The 17,357-nt window shown below is 41.7% G+C and overlaps 1 protein-coding gene across 1 annotated transcript in view; it reads left to right on the top strand.

Annotated features, from left to right (window-relative positions):
* Positions 1-17,357, top strand: part of Tln2 (talin 2) — a gene marked incomplete in the record, with an annotated part of 349,184 nt that overhangs the window by 185,367 nt on the left and 146,460 nt on the right. Inside the window, 2 exon segments of the mRNA XM_005393813.2 lie at positions 10,436-10,499; positions 11,463-11,567. Coding sequence (XP_005393870.1) covers positions 10,436-10,499; positions 11,463-11,567 — 169 coding nt within the window.

The raw sequence follows: 17,357 nt of genomic DNA, 5'->3' as shown, positions 1-17,357 counted from the left end.
GAGAATATATTTATGGAATACAGAGTGTATGACTATGGGATTGACTTACCGGAGAAAAAAAATTCAAAATGAAATAATCTTCATGGAGACAAAAGAAAAGGAAATTCGGGTACACTAGGAATACATGGAAACTTACTCAGTCCACTCAGGAATTCTATAAGGAGTATGATAATTTCATAGCAGAAGCACTTCCATTAATGCCAGGAGGGGTGCCTACAGTCAGTGCTTTCTACCAGCACAATGCCAAGGGCCTCACAACTGCAGCGAGGAAAGAGAGATCAGTGATATTCGGCCGGGAAAAACAAACTGTCACGAGATAATCTAGTCCGGCTACAAAGCAGCTTTCAGAATTAACAAGAGTGTAAGCAAGATTTCTAGAAAGAGTCAATTGTGATATCAGATAACATTCCCAGATACGATCAACAAACAGGGAGTTTGGGGAAAGGGAGTTTTTTTAATAATAGTAACAAAAACATGTAATTTACCTAGAAACTGACTAATGATCCCCAAGATCTGTCCAGTAAAATGATAAAAGTTTACAGACAGCATAAAAGATCTGAAAATTGGAGTGATTTACTATGTTAAAGAGCACGAAGATTTGCTATCAGATAAAACAGTTCTACCCAAATTTATCTGTGGATTCAATTTCAATAAATATCCCATTTATGTAGTAATGAGATAGCATTATTAATGTAGATACCTCTAGCTATTAAAAATTTATATAAATTAGGTAAAGAAAGGCCAAAGCTGAATGAAGACATATGCAAGACAACTACCATAATTTTTTATGAAACTATTATGAACACCCTTGTCCTAGGATAATAGAATAATTCAAAAGTGTGTTAAAACCTATCTCTCTTAAAATTATGATATTTTATTAAACAAGAGGTGTCACCAAGTGAGGCATGCAGCTTCGGCCAGAAAAAAGAACTTGTGTATGTGTGATGTACACTACCAAGAACAAATTAATACCCATTAAAGAACAGATTAATATTTATTAAAAAGACAAATCTACAAAAGATCACAAGCACATTAAAAAGCACTTTAAAAGAAGGAAGCACTGTTCTGTTGCAAAGCATGGGAAGATATGCAGCCTATTAAGTAACCTAGAAAATACAAAAACAGCACAGACATAGCATTTTATGTCTATCAGATGGGCATAAATTTAAATGCATGAAAACACCAGTGTACTTTACAGAGGAAACAGGACATTTCAGAGTACGCATCTTTGTATTTAAAAATATACAAAAAGCAACAGAATATATTTTTGTTTATAAACACAAGGACATGGAGGAACACATTAAAATATCCATGAAAGGATCTGCCATTAGAGAGACAAAGAAGGGAAGTGGGCTTTCAGCTAAATTTGTTTCTGTGTTTAGTAGCAGAAGGAGAGAGAGTGATTAGAAAGCAAATTGAGCACCCCATGGCCCGGGTTTCTCCTTGGTGGTGGGTGTGTAAGTTACGAGGCGTATGCTTTTCTCTAATATGCAATGCTTTACAATTAACATGTCTTTTAAAAAGACAGTTGTGCATAGTCTGGCCCTGAGATACGAGCTTGGATTCGCTGAGGTTGGATGTGTAGCGTGTGCTAAAGGAAAAGCTAACAGGTGTTCAAAGCCAGGCAAAAAGGTTGTATTCCTCTGCATGTTACAGGATGGAAGGGGCCAAGGGCGGCAGGCAGGTGACAGGTCGAGAAAACCTCTTACCCTGGACGACTGGAGCCCTCTTGCTCTATGTGGGTATTTCTGGCATGTATTTTACTAAGAAAGCAAAGCGACCCAGGCTATCAATCTGTGCTGTGAACGACTTTAGAGCAGACTTGGGAAATTCCCCCTACAAGCTCAAGATAATTCTACTGTCAACAAGCAAAGCTCTTGACACTGTAGGAGGTCTCCAGTCAGTTTTCCACCTGGCATCTGTTCAAACACATCCTCCCCCTCCGGAGCTCGCCCTCCGAGGGCTTGTGGCAGAGTAACCCGGCTGCAGAGTCTCTGTTTTCTGATGAACAGTGAAGCAGGCTTTTCAGCGTTTGTTTTTCCTCCGCCGTGTCTGTTGCCTCAGGTTCCCCACCATCACCCTCCCACTAAATTAAATTAAAACGCAGCCAGAGCCCGTTTGCACACTGCCCGCACTGTGGCTTCCTTGTTGGTTGTGTCCTGAGGTCCTCACAGCCCTCCTGTCAGTTTGGGGTTGTGATGCTCAATTGGTGGCATTTCGCCTCTTCCTCCGAGCACAGCCACCCGATGTCGTGCCTGCTTCCCTTGCTGCTTTCAAACGCAAGACCTTCCCCGCCAGGCATGTCTGCCCTGAGCCAGCCCTCACCCTCTGAGCTCTTGGGTACTTCCTCGTGCTTGCGTCAAAGGGCATTTGGACTGGTTCCGGGTCGCAGAACCACTGTGCAGCCAAGACGAACCTGCAGACCCAGCTCCAGGGTTTCTGCCGGCTGCTGTGATTGGACTGTGTCCCCCAGAAAATTCAGATGTTGCCCATGTGGTAGTGTTAACCGGTGGACCTTCAGACAGCCGCTGGACCCCGAAACATCTGCTTCCTGGGTAGGATCAAGGCTTTTACAAAACAGTCATTGCTGATTGTTTAGCCGGCTTGCTCTTCAGCTGTGGGAGGACAGCGCAGGTTTCCTCTCTCGCCTCTGAACTATGCAGCCTCAACAGCCAGCAGAACCTGCCAGCACCCGGATCCAGGACCGCGGGGCCTACGCAGTCCTTAGTATTCTGTTGTCTCACACGTGGGAGCTAACACACATGCCAGTCTCTCTCTCAGCTTTGCTGACCACCCTAGACATTTTCCAGCTCAGCACTACCCACGTCAGACTCTCGGTCACACAGGCATGCTGCTTTTTGAGTCGGGATTCAAATCCACCACCCAGAGTTTTTATTAGATCAGACCGTTGGACTCACTCCCGGCGCATCTTGCTCATCATGTTGGGAGGAAGCCTGAACAGTGGGGCTTTCTAGCAAGCTCCTAGATGGTGTTGTACTGCTGGTGCTGGGACTACACTCTGAGAACCTTATGTGATACTGCACTTGAGGTGTTGCTATCCGTTATTTGGTGCTTCACCATAAAGACTGAAGTCAGAAAACCTGAGCTCTCCCAGGTCCTTTGGGTGGTACCGTCTCTGGTGCATCCCTCCCAGCACATACTTCTGGGCAGACTCCGCACTGCTCTGTGAGTGTGCGTGTATGTGTGTGTGCACACGTGCGTGTGCAACGTGTCACCTCATGAATGAGGACACATCACTTATTATCAGTTCGTATGAGAAGTAACAATCCTAAGCCAGAATCTTCTCTGCTTTTCAGGTGATAAAACAGGCAGCCATGTGTCTTAGGTCACACAGCTGCTTGGTGGCAGCTCTGGGACAGATGAGAGGTGGTTAATATTTCCCTAAATGGCAGCAGCCTCCCCATACACCTATAACTTATTGCCAGACCACAAGAAATCTTTGGGACTCCTCTGTTGGAATTACTTGTGCAGACAATTTAAATTTTACATAGGAAAGTAAGGTTTTATTATCTATACAATGGAATGCTGTTCAGCCTTAAAGGAGATTCAGCCTTTTCTGACTACGTGGATTTTCCTCGAGGACATTATAATAAGTAACAGACACGCAGTGAAATACTGCATGACTTCACTTTAGTGTGGGACAGAAAACTAAACAAGAATACGTAAAAGCAGTACAAAGATGGTTGAAGGGGGGAGATGGATAACAAAGGATACGGAATTTCAGTTATGTAGGAGAAATAAGTCTAGAGATCTGATGCCCAGTTTGAGGCATGCGTACTGCAGTGATACTGTGTACTAGAAATTTGCTGAGAGATGTTAGCTTGCTTTCCTAGAGAGTAATAACTTTGCGAGATAATGGATGTGTTCATTTGCTAGACTTAGTAACTTCAGTATGTATGTGTGTGTCACAGCGCCGTATGATATGCATTCAGATATATACAATGAAAATAAAATTGTAGCTTGTCTTTAAAAAGGACAGAAAATGGGATTTTAGTGAAACACCTGGATTTGAATCCAGAGCCTGCTCCCACAGTGTATTAAATATAAAAGTCTCTGTTTATGATTCCAGTGGCTCCTTAGCAGTCTGACAAGTCATCTGCCACTACATGGTGCTTGTTCTTATCTGAGTGGGTGTTTCTGTTGTTCATCTGCTTGTCAAACAGGTGGGAAATACTGATCCCATGGAACCCTATGCGGCTGAAAGGTAGCTTGGAGGTGCCAGGTGGGGGGAGGCCCAGCGCACGTCCCCAGAGCCCAGCCATAAGCTTGACCTGCTGGCCGTGACGATAGCGGACTCCACCACTGAGCCTCAGACTCCATGTATAAAATGAGGTCTTCTCTTGCTGGAGGTTTTGTCAGAACTTGATTCCTGCTTGGAAAACACCCAAAGCAGAGTTTGACCATGACACATGGCAGTAGTTGTTGACAGTAGAAACCTTCTGTCCCTGTGGTTTGGATAATACGAAAAGCCATTCCACTGTAGAATCATAACAAGGACTATAGTATGTGCTTCTCAGCAAGGCCTTACTAACTTTCAGCTTAATGTGCTTGTGTGCCAGGCTGTTTTCTTTCTGCGTGCGTCCCCCCAAGGGGGCATCTACCTTGTCTTTCTTGTAAGAACTACACATAATGCAGCGTGTGTGAGGGAATTTAAAAGCAGTTGCAAGGCAATATAAGGACAAAATGTTTTCTGAGATTTTTTTGTGTACTTTTTTCCTTTTCAGTGTTTCACAGTGGTCTCGGCTGTATCTACTAAGTCTGCAAATATGTACTTTTGGGAAGCCTGCAGTAGCCCAGCTCTTACCCTGCACTAGCAGTTGATGGGCTTGGTGTGTGCATTATGTAATCACCCAGCACACAGCCAGCTGCTGCAGGCTGGAGAAACATCCTGCTGATTCTGCCAGAGCAGAGATCATTTTGGGGAGAGGGGCTTATTCTCTGCAAACTTCCTGCATGCCTTGGAGAGTAAGGACATTGAGCAGCCTATTCACCTGGTGAATCGGGGAGGTGTTGTTACTGCAGCCTTCAGAAAGGGCAGTTGTTCACAGGCTTGCAAGAAGAGTCAGGTCTAACTCCAAGACGTTATGTGGCTCTCCTTTAAAGGTGGGAAGATTTAAGGGGGCAGTGGAAAGGACTTGCATTGGCTAGCGCTTGCTTAGTTGAAAAGTGTCCAGTCAGGTTGGACAGTGTGATCTGTTTTCTCCAAGCAGGCTGACAGATCCCTTTGTGTGCACGCTTAGGAACCTTCCGTACTTGATCTTGGTGATCAGGAACTAAGCTGGAACTGTTGGGCTGTCTGTTGGGCAGGCAGTATGACAGGTGGCCAGTGCCTTCCTGCTTTCTGTCCATGCTGCACAGATGCTGACTGACCAGGGAGTATTTCACACACGCATGCACATGCACATACGCAGCATGTGTGCACTTCCTGTTGTAAAGTTCTTTAAACTCACCCCAAATCAACTGTAGAGGCATCGGGCTAGCGCCTCTGTTGTTTTGGAGTTGTCTTCGTCTCCCCTGCAGAACTCTTGTGGGCTGGTCCTGCAGAGCTGAGTGGAGAGAGCTCAGTGCAGCCCAGGACTTTATTCCCGCAGATGTCCAACCTAGTCTCCCCCTGCTGGAGTACAGGACGCTGGGAGTCTAGTAGCTGTCATTGTTCTGAGTGAGTTTGATGTGAAGCCTTTTTGGATGCTTTTGCCACCCGTAGGCAGGTCTCTCTGTGAATGGCTTTGGAGCCACTGCACCCTTGCACACTGCAGAGAGGGCTCACAGGGCTCTTCTTTGTCCTGTGAAGTGCGCCCCTGGCAGCACAGTCACGAGCTCTCTGCCACCCACAGCCCTGTGGCCTCAGCGAAGTCTTCGTGTCAGTGACTCCTCTTACCTGAGCCATTTTGTTCTCTCTCATTTTTGCCCATGAGGTTGTTCAGTGATGGTCCTAAGGTATAAGCTGCTCCTGCTTCAGTGTTTCTGCTGATTTAGTGTGAAGTGGGACCTCATGAGGAGGCCCTAAATATTCTGCTACTGCTCAGACCCTCACCCCTAAAACCAGCTTAACCACTCTTGCCAACCGAGTTACTTTCCAGAGTGATGAGACGTCACTCTTCCAGTCTTCACAGAGCCTGCCCTGCCTCCCTCTTCTTTGGCTTGAGCATTCAAAAGGCATTCTGAAGCCAGGCGGCACAGGCCTGTAATCCCAGCACTCAGGAGGCTGACGCAGGACTGGTGAGAGTTGGAGGCCAGCCTAGAATACATAGTGAGACTCTGTCTAACAATAATGATAATGATAATAATAATAAATATAAAGAGTTCTCAGTTCTTCTGTAAGTAGTTCGGTCTTTCTCTAACAATGGACAATCTAATAATCTCAGAGTTAAAATTTTTAAATAATTAAGCATTCACATGGCAAATCCATCCTAACTCCCAATAAAATTAACAATAATCCTTTAATATCATCTAATACCTAGTCTGTGTTAGCTCTTTCCCAGTTGTCTCAAAAGCATTTTGTACTTGCTTTGTATCAGAATCCCAATAAGGCCTACACGTTATATTTGGGTAACTGGGGGTTGTTTTATTAAGACCCTTATTGAGGTATAGTTCATATTTAAAAGCATTTGCCCTAAGCTATGCAAATTGGTGTTTTTAATATAGTCATAGACTTGTTCACCCATCACCACACTCTTATCCTTTATCAGTCTCGCCCCACACCCCACCCACCACTACTGTCTTCAGCCTGGGCAAACCCGTAATCCTCTGTCTATAGATCTACCTACTCTCAGGGTTTTACATCGGTGGAATCATACAGCTTGTCTTATGACTGGCTTCTTTGACCTTAGCATAGCCTGCCCATGTTGTGGCGTGTATCAGTACTTCATTCTTTTTGCCTGTTGGATAATTTTCCATTGGAGAGATAAACCACATTTTATTTATCCACTCCTCAACTGATAGACATCTGAGTTATTTCCGCCTTTTGGCTGCCAGGGATAATGCTGCTGTACATGTGTGTGTACAAGCTTTTGTGTGGATCGGCTTCGTTTTTCTGTGTGTATGTACGTATGAAGAAGTTGACTTGCTTTGATGCATTAGGGAACTACCAAATGCTGTGTGACAGCAACTGCACCAGTTTGTACTCCCACCAGCAGCATCTGAGGTTCCACACTCTCCCTGACCTTGTCAACACTTAGAATTAGCCGTGTTTTTGGTTGTCTGTGCGTGGCAGAATTGTGCTGTGGTTTTTTTTGCCTAGCCCTGATGGTGATCAACATTGAAAATATTTTCATATGTGTATTTGCTGCTTGTATATCTCCTTTAGAAAAATGTCTGTTCAGAATCCTCTGGCTATTTTTCAGCTGAGAAATTTGTCTCTTTATTACCTACCAATAAGGGTTTTTATGTATTCTAAATTTACTTATCAGATACATAACTTGCAGATATTTTCTCCCATTCTGTGGACTGTATTTTCACTTTCTTTATGGTATCACTTGCAGTTCAAAAGTTTGTAATTTTTAGCTAGATGCGGTGATACATGCCTGTAATCCCAGCGCTCTGGAGGCTGAGACAGGAGGATCACTGAGTTTGAGGCCAGCCTGGACTACAATGTGAGTTTAAGGCCAGCTTGAACTGCCTAGTAAAACCGTGTCTCAAAAAGACAAAAAAAAGTTTGTAATTTTGATCTCCACCTTTTTTCTTTCTTTTTTTTTTTTTTTTGCTGTGTATGATTTTATTATTGTATTTAAAAAGTCTCTGCCTAAACCAAGGTCATAAAGATTTACTACTTTATTTTCTTCTGAAAGATTTGTAGTTTTAGCTGTGGTTATTTCTGTAAATGTCGCTATATTTTACAGTGATAATTACTTGCATTACATTGCAGTTTGTCATCCATATTGAATTAATTTTAATGTACAATGTGTAGTGTCCATCTTCTTTCTTATGTCTGTAGATATATCTAGTTGTCCTAGCACCATTTTTAAAATTTTATTTATTGTTTGTTTTATAATACTGGGAATTGAACCCAGGGCCTTCACACTGAGCTACATCCCTAGCCATTATTATTATTGTTGTTATTTTGCAAGATCTTACTAAGTTGCCCATACTGGGTTCAAACTTGCAGTCCTCCTGCCTCAGCCTCCCAGAGTCTGCCACATATCCAGAAACATTTGTTTAAAACAAAGAAAAAAAAATTATATTTACTGAGTTGTCTTAGAACATTTGTTCAAAATCAATTGACCATGAGAATGAGTGTTAATTTCTCTGAATTTTATTCCATTGACCTATATGTCTATTCTAAAATCAGTATAGTATTTTATTCTTCGTTACTGTAACCTTATAGTAAATATACTTGTGAAATCTCATAGTACATTACTATGTACTTTTTTTTAACCATGTCTACCAAACCAGTCATTTCTGAAAAATGTAGGCTATTTTTATAGCTTTTTTCATGTTTCTCTTTGGCTAATTATGTCCTGATGATATTATTGAACATAGTCATATATCCCATTTAGCTAACTAGTATTTAGATCCAGGAATTTAACTAAATTCTGGTTCAATTATATATGTACTTTGTTTTTTTGATACTGGGAATCGAACTCAGGACTTGTGCCACTGAGCTAGATCCCCAGCCCTATATATGTACTTTTTCTTTTTCCCAGTACTGGAAATCGAACTCACGACCTCACGCTTGCCAGGCAGGCGCTCTGCCGCTGAGCTAAATCCCCAGCCCCTGGTTTTTTCGAGACAGGGTCTCGCTATGCAGTTCAGGCTGGCCTGGAGCTCACTTTGTAGCCCAGGCTGGTCTTGAACTTGCAAGGATCCTCCTGCCTCAGCCTCCTGAGTGCTGGGATCACAGGCGTGCGCCACCATGCCCAGCCTTATATACTTATTCTTGATTGCCAGAAATAATTCCTAGGTGATGCTATGTTCTCCTCTTGGATCAGTGAGGAGGCATCTCTTGTCTGGTTTCCTACTTTCATTAACATTAAAATTGATCAGTGGTTTTAGGTGTTGCAAAACAGCCTATCTGTTATAACGTTCCCCATCAACTTATCATTGTATGGTTTTAAGCAGTCACTAGAATTTGCTTTGATCTATCAGTTATTTTCTTCAGAGTTAATTAAGAGTTGTGAAGTAGTGGTTTGTATGATGTTTGGAGGTTACCTCAGAATAATCCACGGCAGGTTGTGAGCCAGGAAGTAGATTAACGTGATTGGCCAAGAGTCGATCGTTGAGGAAGCGCAGTGAATAGTTCATTTTATTGTTCTCTTGTTTTACATACAGAGTTAAAAATCATCTCATTTCTGGACAGTGGAAATCCCTTGATATTGGCTCTAGTGTCATCTTTTCAGCTTTCTTGAGCTAAGATGCAGGAGGTCCCAGGAATAACGAATACTTTTTCTGCTCTAGACTTAGATTGAGTCATTTCTCTCAGGTGCTGTGATTCTTTTTAGTGAAAATGGTGTTTCAGGACTGCCTGGCTGCTGTACTGGAGGGGGCGGGTGCCCGCAGGCTGTCTTTGCTCCTGGCTTCTACCAGGGACACAGCTGTAAAATGTTTTATGAATGAAAGAGAAGTGAGTCTGGTACCCAGGCCGATAATTCCAACGCAGATGAAAGATTACAACATTTTTAATGAAGTATTTTTGCTGCATATTTATTTTTATCTAATTTATACTGAAAATCTTGATTCCTAACAGTGAAAATAATTACTCCTTTACATTATCCTAGTTACACGTAGCATCCCATCTGTACGTAATCTAGTAACCTAATTTTACAGTGTGTGCATTTGTAGAGAAAGGACAGAAAAGAGGTATTGTTTTTAAAATATTGATACCAATAGTTTTACTTATATGCCTTCCGTAGCACAGTTTATTCTTAAGATATATTCCCTTAAAGATGTATAATCAAAAAGTGTTTTCCAAAGTTATATAAAATAATTACTTTCCTTGTAGTAACAATGTCAGCACGACACAACTATTGGTCTTTCGTAATTTCATGTGCTTGCCGAATGAAAACTCTAACACAAGAAATGCTCTTGTTTTTCCCTTCTTCCACTGGAGAACCATTTCCATTCCTGCAGCAGTTATCCTCTTACTACTTTACAAAAAAACATGTAGAAAATATAGAATAATCATTTTAAAAAACAAGGCCTTTCCCTCCTTTCCTTACACTCTCGGGCTTTTCTTCTCTTAATGGTACATCCTAGAAATTCTTTGAAATGAGTTAGTTTCACCTTTTTAAAATCTGACTGGTTTGAACGTGTCCTTACCTAAGTGCATTGCAGGACATTATAGCCTGTTATTAATTACACCGTAAAATATCAGCGTGTTAGTGACTTAACTGGGGGTTTTATTAACAGTCTCTTTTCTTTGCTTCTCACCACAGAACGTGATAAATGCCTACCTTTTTTCTTTCTGTCTCTTTCTCAGTCTAAAGGAATTCCTGCCCAAAGAATACATCAAGCAGAGAGGAGCTGAAAAGAGAATATTTCAGGTATCGGAAATGTACAGACATTTATTATTCTGCTCACTCCCTGTCCTCATTTATTAGCACAAGGGCCCTCCGCACTGATGGCTTTGCACCCTGTGCATGTGTTCTTATATAATAAATGATTGGGGACTCACGAGTAAAGGAGCTGACAGTTCCACTTTGGACAGATTTATTATCTTAATCCATATTTTCTTGCTAAAGGTTACTTAGCCCTTCTGAGAAAAACGTGCATACATTTCATTTCCAAGGCATTTTCCCGGTAGCACTGAAACAAGGTGATCGACCATTAAACCACACCGAGGGAAAAGCTACACGGAGCTCTTTATTCCTGAGATGTGTTTTTTTGAAGCTAAAATTGGGGAGCAGTTCAGAGCTATTTTAAAAGTCAGGGACTTATCCAGTCTAGGCAATCATTAAGAACAGGGGTATCATCAACTTTACCGTGAAACACTAGGAAGTCCAAGAGATCAAAGTCTTTGATCTTGAAATGGAAAAAGAAAAAGATAAATTTCATGTGTTACATAACATTTTATCCAATATATTCACTGTTTGGAAAAGTTACAATTTGGGTAGATGTTAAAATGATAGCTCTCCTTAGAAGAACACTTCTCCATGTTTATTTAAAGTGTGGGAGCTGAACGTTTTTGGGACATGGAGTCCTTTGAAAATCTGATTGCAGTTATTGTCCCTGGTCTGCCACGCTTCATGTGTGTGAATTATTGCACTTGGTTATGAAATACGTAGACTGCTTGGATTCTAGCTCTAATCTGAAGGCTGTGTACTTGAACTTTCTGCTTGCTGTGTTCCTCAGTCTTCAGATGTCTGTGTCCCAGAGAAATTTCAGACACGAGTATGACTTACTGTACTCATAGCCCCTGTGCACCCCGCCTGCAGTGACCGCCTCTCCCCCACGTCCACCTGCTGGCAGAGTTGTAGTAACAGGCACCCCTGTTGTCACTTTTGCAGGAGCATAAGAACTGTGGAGAGATGAGTGAAATAGAAGCCAAGGTCAAGTATGTGAAGCTGGCCCGGTCCCTGCGGACATACGGTGTGTCCTTCTTCCTAGTGAAGGTGAGCTGGGCAGGGCGGCGAAGGCATTTACTTGTGCTGCCCTCTTTTTGCATTCAGTACTACATTTGCTGTAAGCTTGGTTTGTCATGTGTGCAAATGTAGTGGCCAGTGGTAACCCGAGTTGCACTATGGCCCGGAGATGAGTAAGCCCGGCGGGCTGCCTGGGCCTCCGGGCAGCTGTGCCCTGGCTTACGTCACTGTCGCTGCTACAGAGTCATGAAGGAGGGAGCTCACTGCATATTTTGATGTCCCCTGACAGTGGCCTGCTCAGGGGCATCCAGAACCTCTGGACTAAGTGAAGATTGTTGACAACTGCAGACCAAACCAAACTGATGTCACCAGTATAGTAATTTGTGTCCCTTGAGACACACAGGTTGTGGGATTTTGGTGACCTTTATGTCTCTTTTCTTGGGAATTAAAGTTTGTCTTCCTACTAGAAGTAAAGAGGTGTGTCTTTGAAATTCACCTTGTGAACAAGCTTAGGCATGCCCACGCAGGGTGTCCTTTCTGTTGTGTGACAACTTTGCGCATTGGCTTTAGTCCCCCTTTGCTTTTCCTGACCTTAAATCCTCGATATTAGGCCTGCAGCTGTTAGGTGTGACTGATTTCCTCTTCCTGTTACGATGACTGCAGGCCTTCTGCCTCTGGCCATTGGCCACGGAGAAAGCTCCTCCCTGTGGTGGGATCTCATTTGCATATAGGAAATAGAGATGGACCCGAGTGCACTGTAGCGGCTGTCTGGGACTGGAGTGGGAAGGCAGAGCCCGCTGCCCTCGAAGGTGCTTCTCTTAATCCCTTTCCACACTGGCGCAAGCAGCTTCCTTTCAGGAAGGAGAATGCGGAAGTCATGCTTCCCCATGGCACATGCTCATGCGCATTAGTTCCTCCAGCCAGACCAGCCCAGGCGTACACCGGACAACTCGGGAACCCTTCCCAAGTTAGGGAGGCCATGTCAATCGCTTTGTTTTTAAGAAGTTTCTACACCGTGTGGAAGTTTTAAACTTTAAATGGATTTTTAAAAAATACCACATTACCGTCTAGGTAACACTGACTTCATTTAGCAATATCACCAATAAAAGTAATATTAAGTGAACAGTTTTATACCAGGCATTTCTTAGTCAGATCTATCAGCAACTCAGTGGAAGAGCGACTGCTTTTACTTTCTGTTTGTGGAGGAGGAAAGAGAGGCCCCAAGGGATCCCCTGACTCATCCAGGCCTGTAAGGCTGCCACTGATAGACGGAGCCAAGACTTGAACTCAGGGCTCTGTGATTGACAGACTGTTCCAAGTGGCTGTCCTGCCTCACCTGGAGTGACCCTGCTTGAGAGGTGACATCTGCCTCCTCCCCAGCTCCCTCCTGCACAGGAGAGAAGATCTGCCCGTGTAGGAGGGGTGCTTTCCATTCATTGTTAATGAAGGGGGACCAGTAGTCACTGCTGAGTTCCAGCACCTCACGAGACAAAGATTAACAGTTCTTTATGATGTCCACCAATTTCCGCCTGTTTTCTTGAGCATGAAGTTCATCTCTGACGCTCAGTTCACATCATCTTCCACTAACACTAGTCGTTGTGTAGAGGTGGTTTCCAGCGATGTGCTGAAACGTGGTGTGCCTCTTAGCATCGAAGAGAATGTAAACTCGTTTTCCAAAGACAGGTTAGCACCTGAGAAAAATCCATTGGGGGTCAACGGGACCATTAAAGGGACAGCATAGAGCCCCTGGTTACAGCGGAGGCTCACACATTTGGTCAGACCTGCTTTCGTAAACTTACTTAAGGGGAAACGAGAAAGTGATAGAAATTTCCTTCCTTCCTCTTCCTCTTCTTCCCCTTTTACTTTTCCCTTTCACGCTCCATCCCGCTTTCGTCCTCTTTTTCGTTAAATTACATCTCTTTGAAGAGGGGAGTCAAGAAAGGTGACAAGGACAAGTTTTATTTATATAAGTTACTGTGAAATTATGTGTATGCATAGCAAATATGGATAGAATTTATATATCACATGTGTATTGTATATATACTGTATTTTATATATTAAATATGACTGTATAATTTCATATTAATATTACTGTGATTTTCTACAGTGTCCATGCCAAATTGCTTGTTTTAATTGCTTTCTGGTTAATGATCCCATCTATTATGCCATTTGATTTTATAATTCTCTCTAATAAATATATTTGACCAGGGTTGGCCTTGTTTTAAAAGAAGTACAACTGAGAATTCAGAAAGGAGTCAGTGTTATGAATTAATGAACCTTGAAAATCACATCAGTCGGTTTAATAAGATAGCATCCTACAATCATTTTCTATAAAGATGCTGATAAAATTCAACCTCTCCTTAGAAAGACTTCATTACGACTCTAGAATACAAGTGAATTTGCTCATCGTGGTAGAGTATCTGTTTGAAACCTATCATCAATACCATGCTTAACAAAAAATGCTGGAGAGAAATCTCTAATAATTGGGATCGAAACAAATGTGGCCTCCATGTCTTGTCACTGTCACGTGGTTTTGGACATCCGAAGAATTGCACTTAAGATATAAAAATAAAACCAAAATCATTACCTGAGGAAAGAAGGAACAGAATTATTATTTTTGGTATGATTGTTGATCTTACAAGATTTACTGATCCATATTCAGACTTTCTATTTTGAAATAATTATACATTACATAGGAAGTTGTAAAAATTATACACAATCAAAATGTCAGGTACTAGTGAGTACTGTTGAGGATATAGAGAAATTGAAACCCTCATACATTCCTGATGGGAAAGTTAAATAGTGTAGCCATTTTAGAGAGCAGCGTATTGCTTATTCAGACACAGAGATACCTAGAATTTTATTCATAGGCGTTTATGTGAAAGAGAATTGAAAATTTTGTACATGAATATTTACAATAGCCTTTAGCCAAACTGCAAAACCAGCATGAATATCTATCCGCTGATGAGTGGATCAATTATGGCCTGTCCACACAAAGCAATACTAGTCATAAAATGGACTGAAGTGTATACTGGTATATCTACAACATGGATCCACTCTGTAAACATTATACTCAGTGCAAGGTGCTAGTCACAAAAGAATACGTAGTATATCGTTCTGTTTATATGCTGTGTCCTCAATAGGCAAATCTGTAGAGTCAGGAAGTAGGTTGGTGATTACTCTGTGGTCTGGCGTGATACAGATGATAGAGTACTGAGAGCTAAAAGGTATAGGAGTTATTCTTAATGTGATGAAAATGTCCTAAAATTAAATGTGGCAGTAGTTCTACTGCTTTGCACAAATTAAAAGCCATTGAGTCATACATTTTAAATGGATGAATTATACGGTATTTGAATTACAGCTAAAAGGAGTTGTTTAAGAAATGCAGAAAGGACTGGGATATCTTTTGAGTTTCCTCCAGCAAAACTGTAGTGCAGTCTCACAACTAGAAAGTCACCGTTATTCGAGTTCCTCGAACCTACTCACAGTTACAGTTTCCATGTCCTCTCTTGTGTGGGGATATGGATTTGTATAATCAAGACAGAAATGTTCCATCACCGCAAGGCTCCCTGGGTCCCCGTTTTACAGCCAGACAGAACTCCTGCATCTTGTCTTCCTCTCCAGTACTCCTGTCCCCATTCCTGGGAACCACGACTCTGTTATTCATCTCTCTGATTTTGTTATTTTGAGAATATCATATAAATGAAATCATATGGTAGGTAATGTTTTGAGGTTGATTTTTTTCATTCTGCATAATTCCCCACACGTCAGTCAGTGGGTGTTCATTTTTGCTGAGTAATACTCAGTGGCTTAGGGCAGACTGTGGTTCATGTAACCATTCATGGAAGGACATCTAGGTTATTTCCAATTTGGTGTTCTTGTGACTAACGTGCTACGAAAGTTCACATGTAAACTTTTGTGTGGACCTAAGGGATCATTTTTCTGGGATAAATGCCCAGGAGTGCAATTGCTAGGTCACATGGTAAGTGCATGTTTACCTTTATAAGAAACCACTAAGCTGTTTCCAAGAATAACTGTTACTTTACGTTCTTCCGGCAGTGCCTGAATCCTCCAGCTTCTCTGCATCTTTTCCACTGCTTTGTATTAGGGTTTCTTCATCGTAGACCTTCCAGTTGGTGGTCAGCAGTATCTCCTTGTGCTTTACTCCTGAGTCTCTAATATCTCGTGACTTTAGAGCATCTCTGCACCTGCGTCCTCTATCCATCCTCTGCAGTGAAATGTCTGTGTCTTTGGCATATTTTCTAATTAGATTGCTTAGAGTTTTTCCCGTTGGGCTTTGGTAGTTTTTTTATTCTAGGTCCAAATCTTTGTTAGATATGAGGTTTGTTAATATGTTCTCCCTATAGCTTGCCTTTTCATCCTTTTAACGAAGTTTTTTGACAAGGAAAAATTCTTAATTTTAATGAAGATGTTATACTTTATCAAGTTTTCCTTGTGGGGATCTTGTTTGAAATTTAATTTCTAACATCTGTTTAACCTCAAGTTCTGAAGAGTTTCTCCCACATTTCCTTCTTAGTTTTTTACAGTTTTACAAATTTGGTCTTTGATCCATTTTGAGCAATGCTCGTAATTCGGCCTCTGGATGTCCCATTGTTCCAACACCATGTGTGGACTTAATTTCTTATGAATTGTCAAAAATTCACTTGCAGCCTGGGGATATAGCTCAGCAGCACAGTGTCTGCCTGGCAAGCATGAGGTTGTGAGTTCAATTCCTGGTACAAAAAAAAAAATTCACTTGAACACATCTATATGAGTCTATCCCCATGTTCTCTATTCTGTTCCGTGGTCTGTTCTATACCTCAGCTAATGCCATATCATGGTGATCGCTGCAGCTGTGTACTCAAACACAAGGTAGAGTCAATTTCTTCACTTAGTTCTTCTTTTTCAAAGTGATTTAGCTATGTTAGGTCCCTTCCTTCCACACACAAGCTGAGAAAAAGCTTGTCCTTGTCTAAAAAAAACCTTGTTGGGATTTTGATAAGAATTGCATTACATTTATTGATCCATTTAGATAAAATTGATTTTTTTTATGAGTGTTTCCATCCATGAGAAGATATTAGGTCCTCCTCAATTTCTTTTACCATCATTTTGTAACTTTCAGCGTACAGATGCCATATGTATTACAGCATTATGCACAGAATCATTGTCATTTTTATTTTATTTTATTTTTTTTTGGTTTTTCTCTGGTACCGGGCATTGTCATTTTTAGATACATTGCTAACGTCAGTAAACTGGCTGACTAAATTGATTCGGCATGTGCCAATCGCATAAACGAAGCCCTTGCTGTATGTTTGAAGAAATCACCGAAACCAGTCAGAGTATATGATAAAAAAGTATGCAAAATAGTACTCCACCCAAAAAATTTGTGTGCCTAAGGGATGAAACTCTTAAAAGCACAAAAAACAGATTCCTTTGACCTCATACTGAGCACAGGACTAAACTGTGCAGGAGATTTTTTGGCATAATTTAGGACATAAATTAGAAGCAGTGTTCTAGCTTTTCCTTCATGACTTACAGATTCTATTGGAAGCTCTAAGTTAAACAGATAAATACATTATAATTTACTAAATACTGATATTAAACACAGGTAACCATACACACAGCCTTGAAATTAGTCATGGATATTTTGACAGGACTCTTGGATATGTTTACAGATGCTTCCCTAGTGATTTCTTCAGTATCTATGATCACTTTGCCCTAATACCCTTTTTTTTTTTTTGGTTTTTCTCCGGTACCGGGAACCGAACTCACGACCTTGCGCTTGCCAGGCAGGCGCTTTGCCGCTGAGCTAAATCCCCA

Source organism: Chinchilla lanigera, unplaced genomic scaffold (genome assembly GCF_000276665.1).
Source record: "Chinchilla lanigera isolate Chin_1 unplaced genomic scaffold, ChiLan1.0 scaffold00049, whole genome shotgun sequence".
NCBI lineage: Eukaryota > Metazoa > Chordata > Mammalia > Rodentia > Chinchillidae > Chinchilla > Chinchilla lanigera.
Note: the sequence above shows the minus strand (reverse complement) of the source record. Positions and strands in the feature narration are given on the sequence as shown.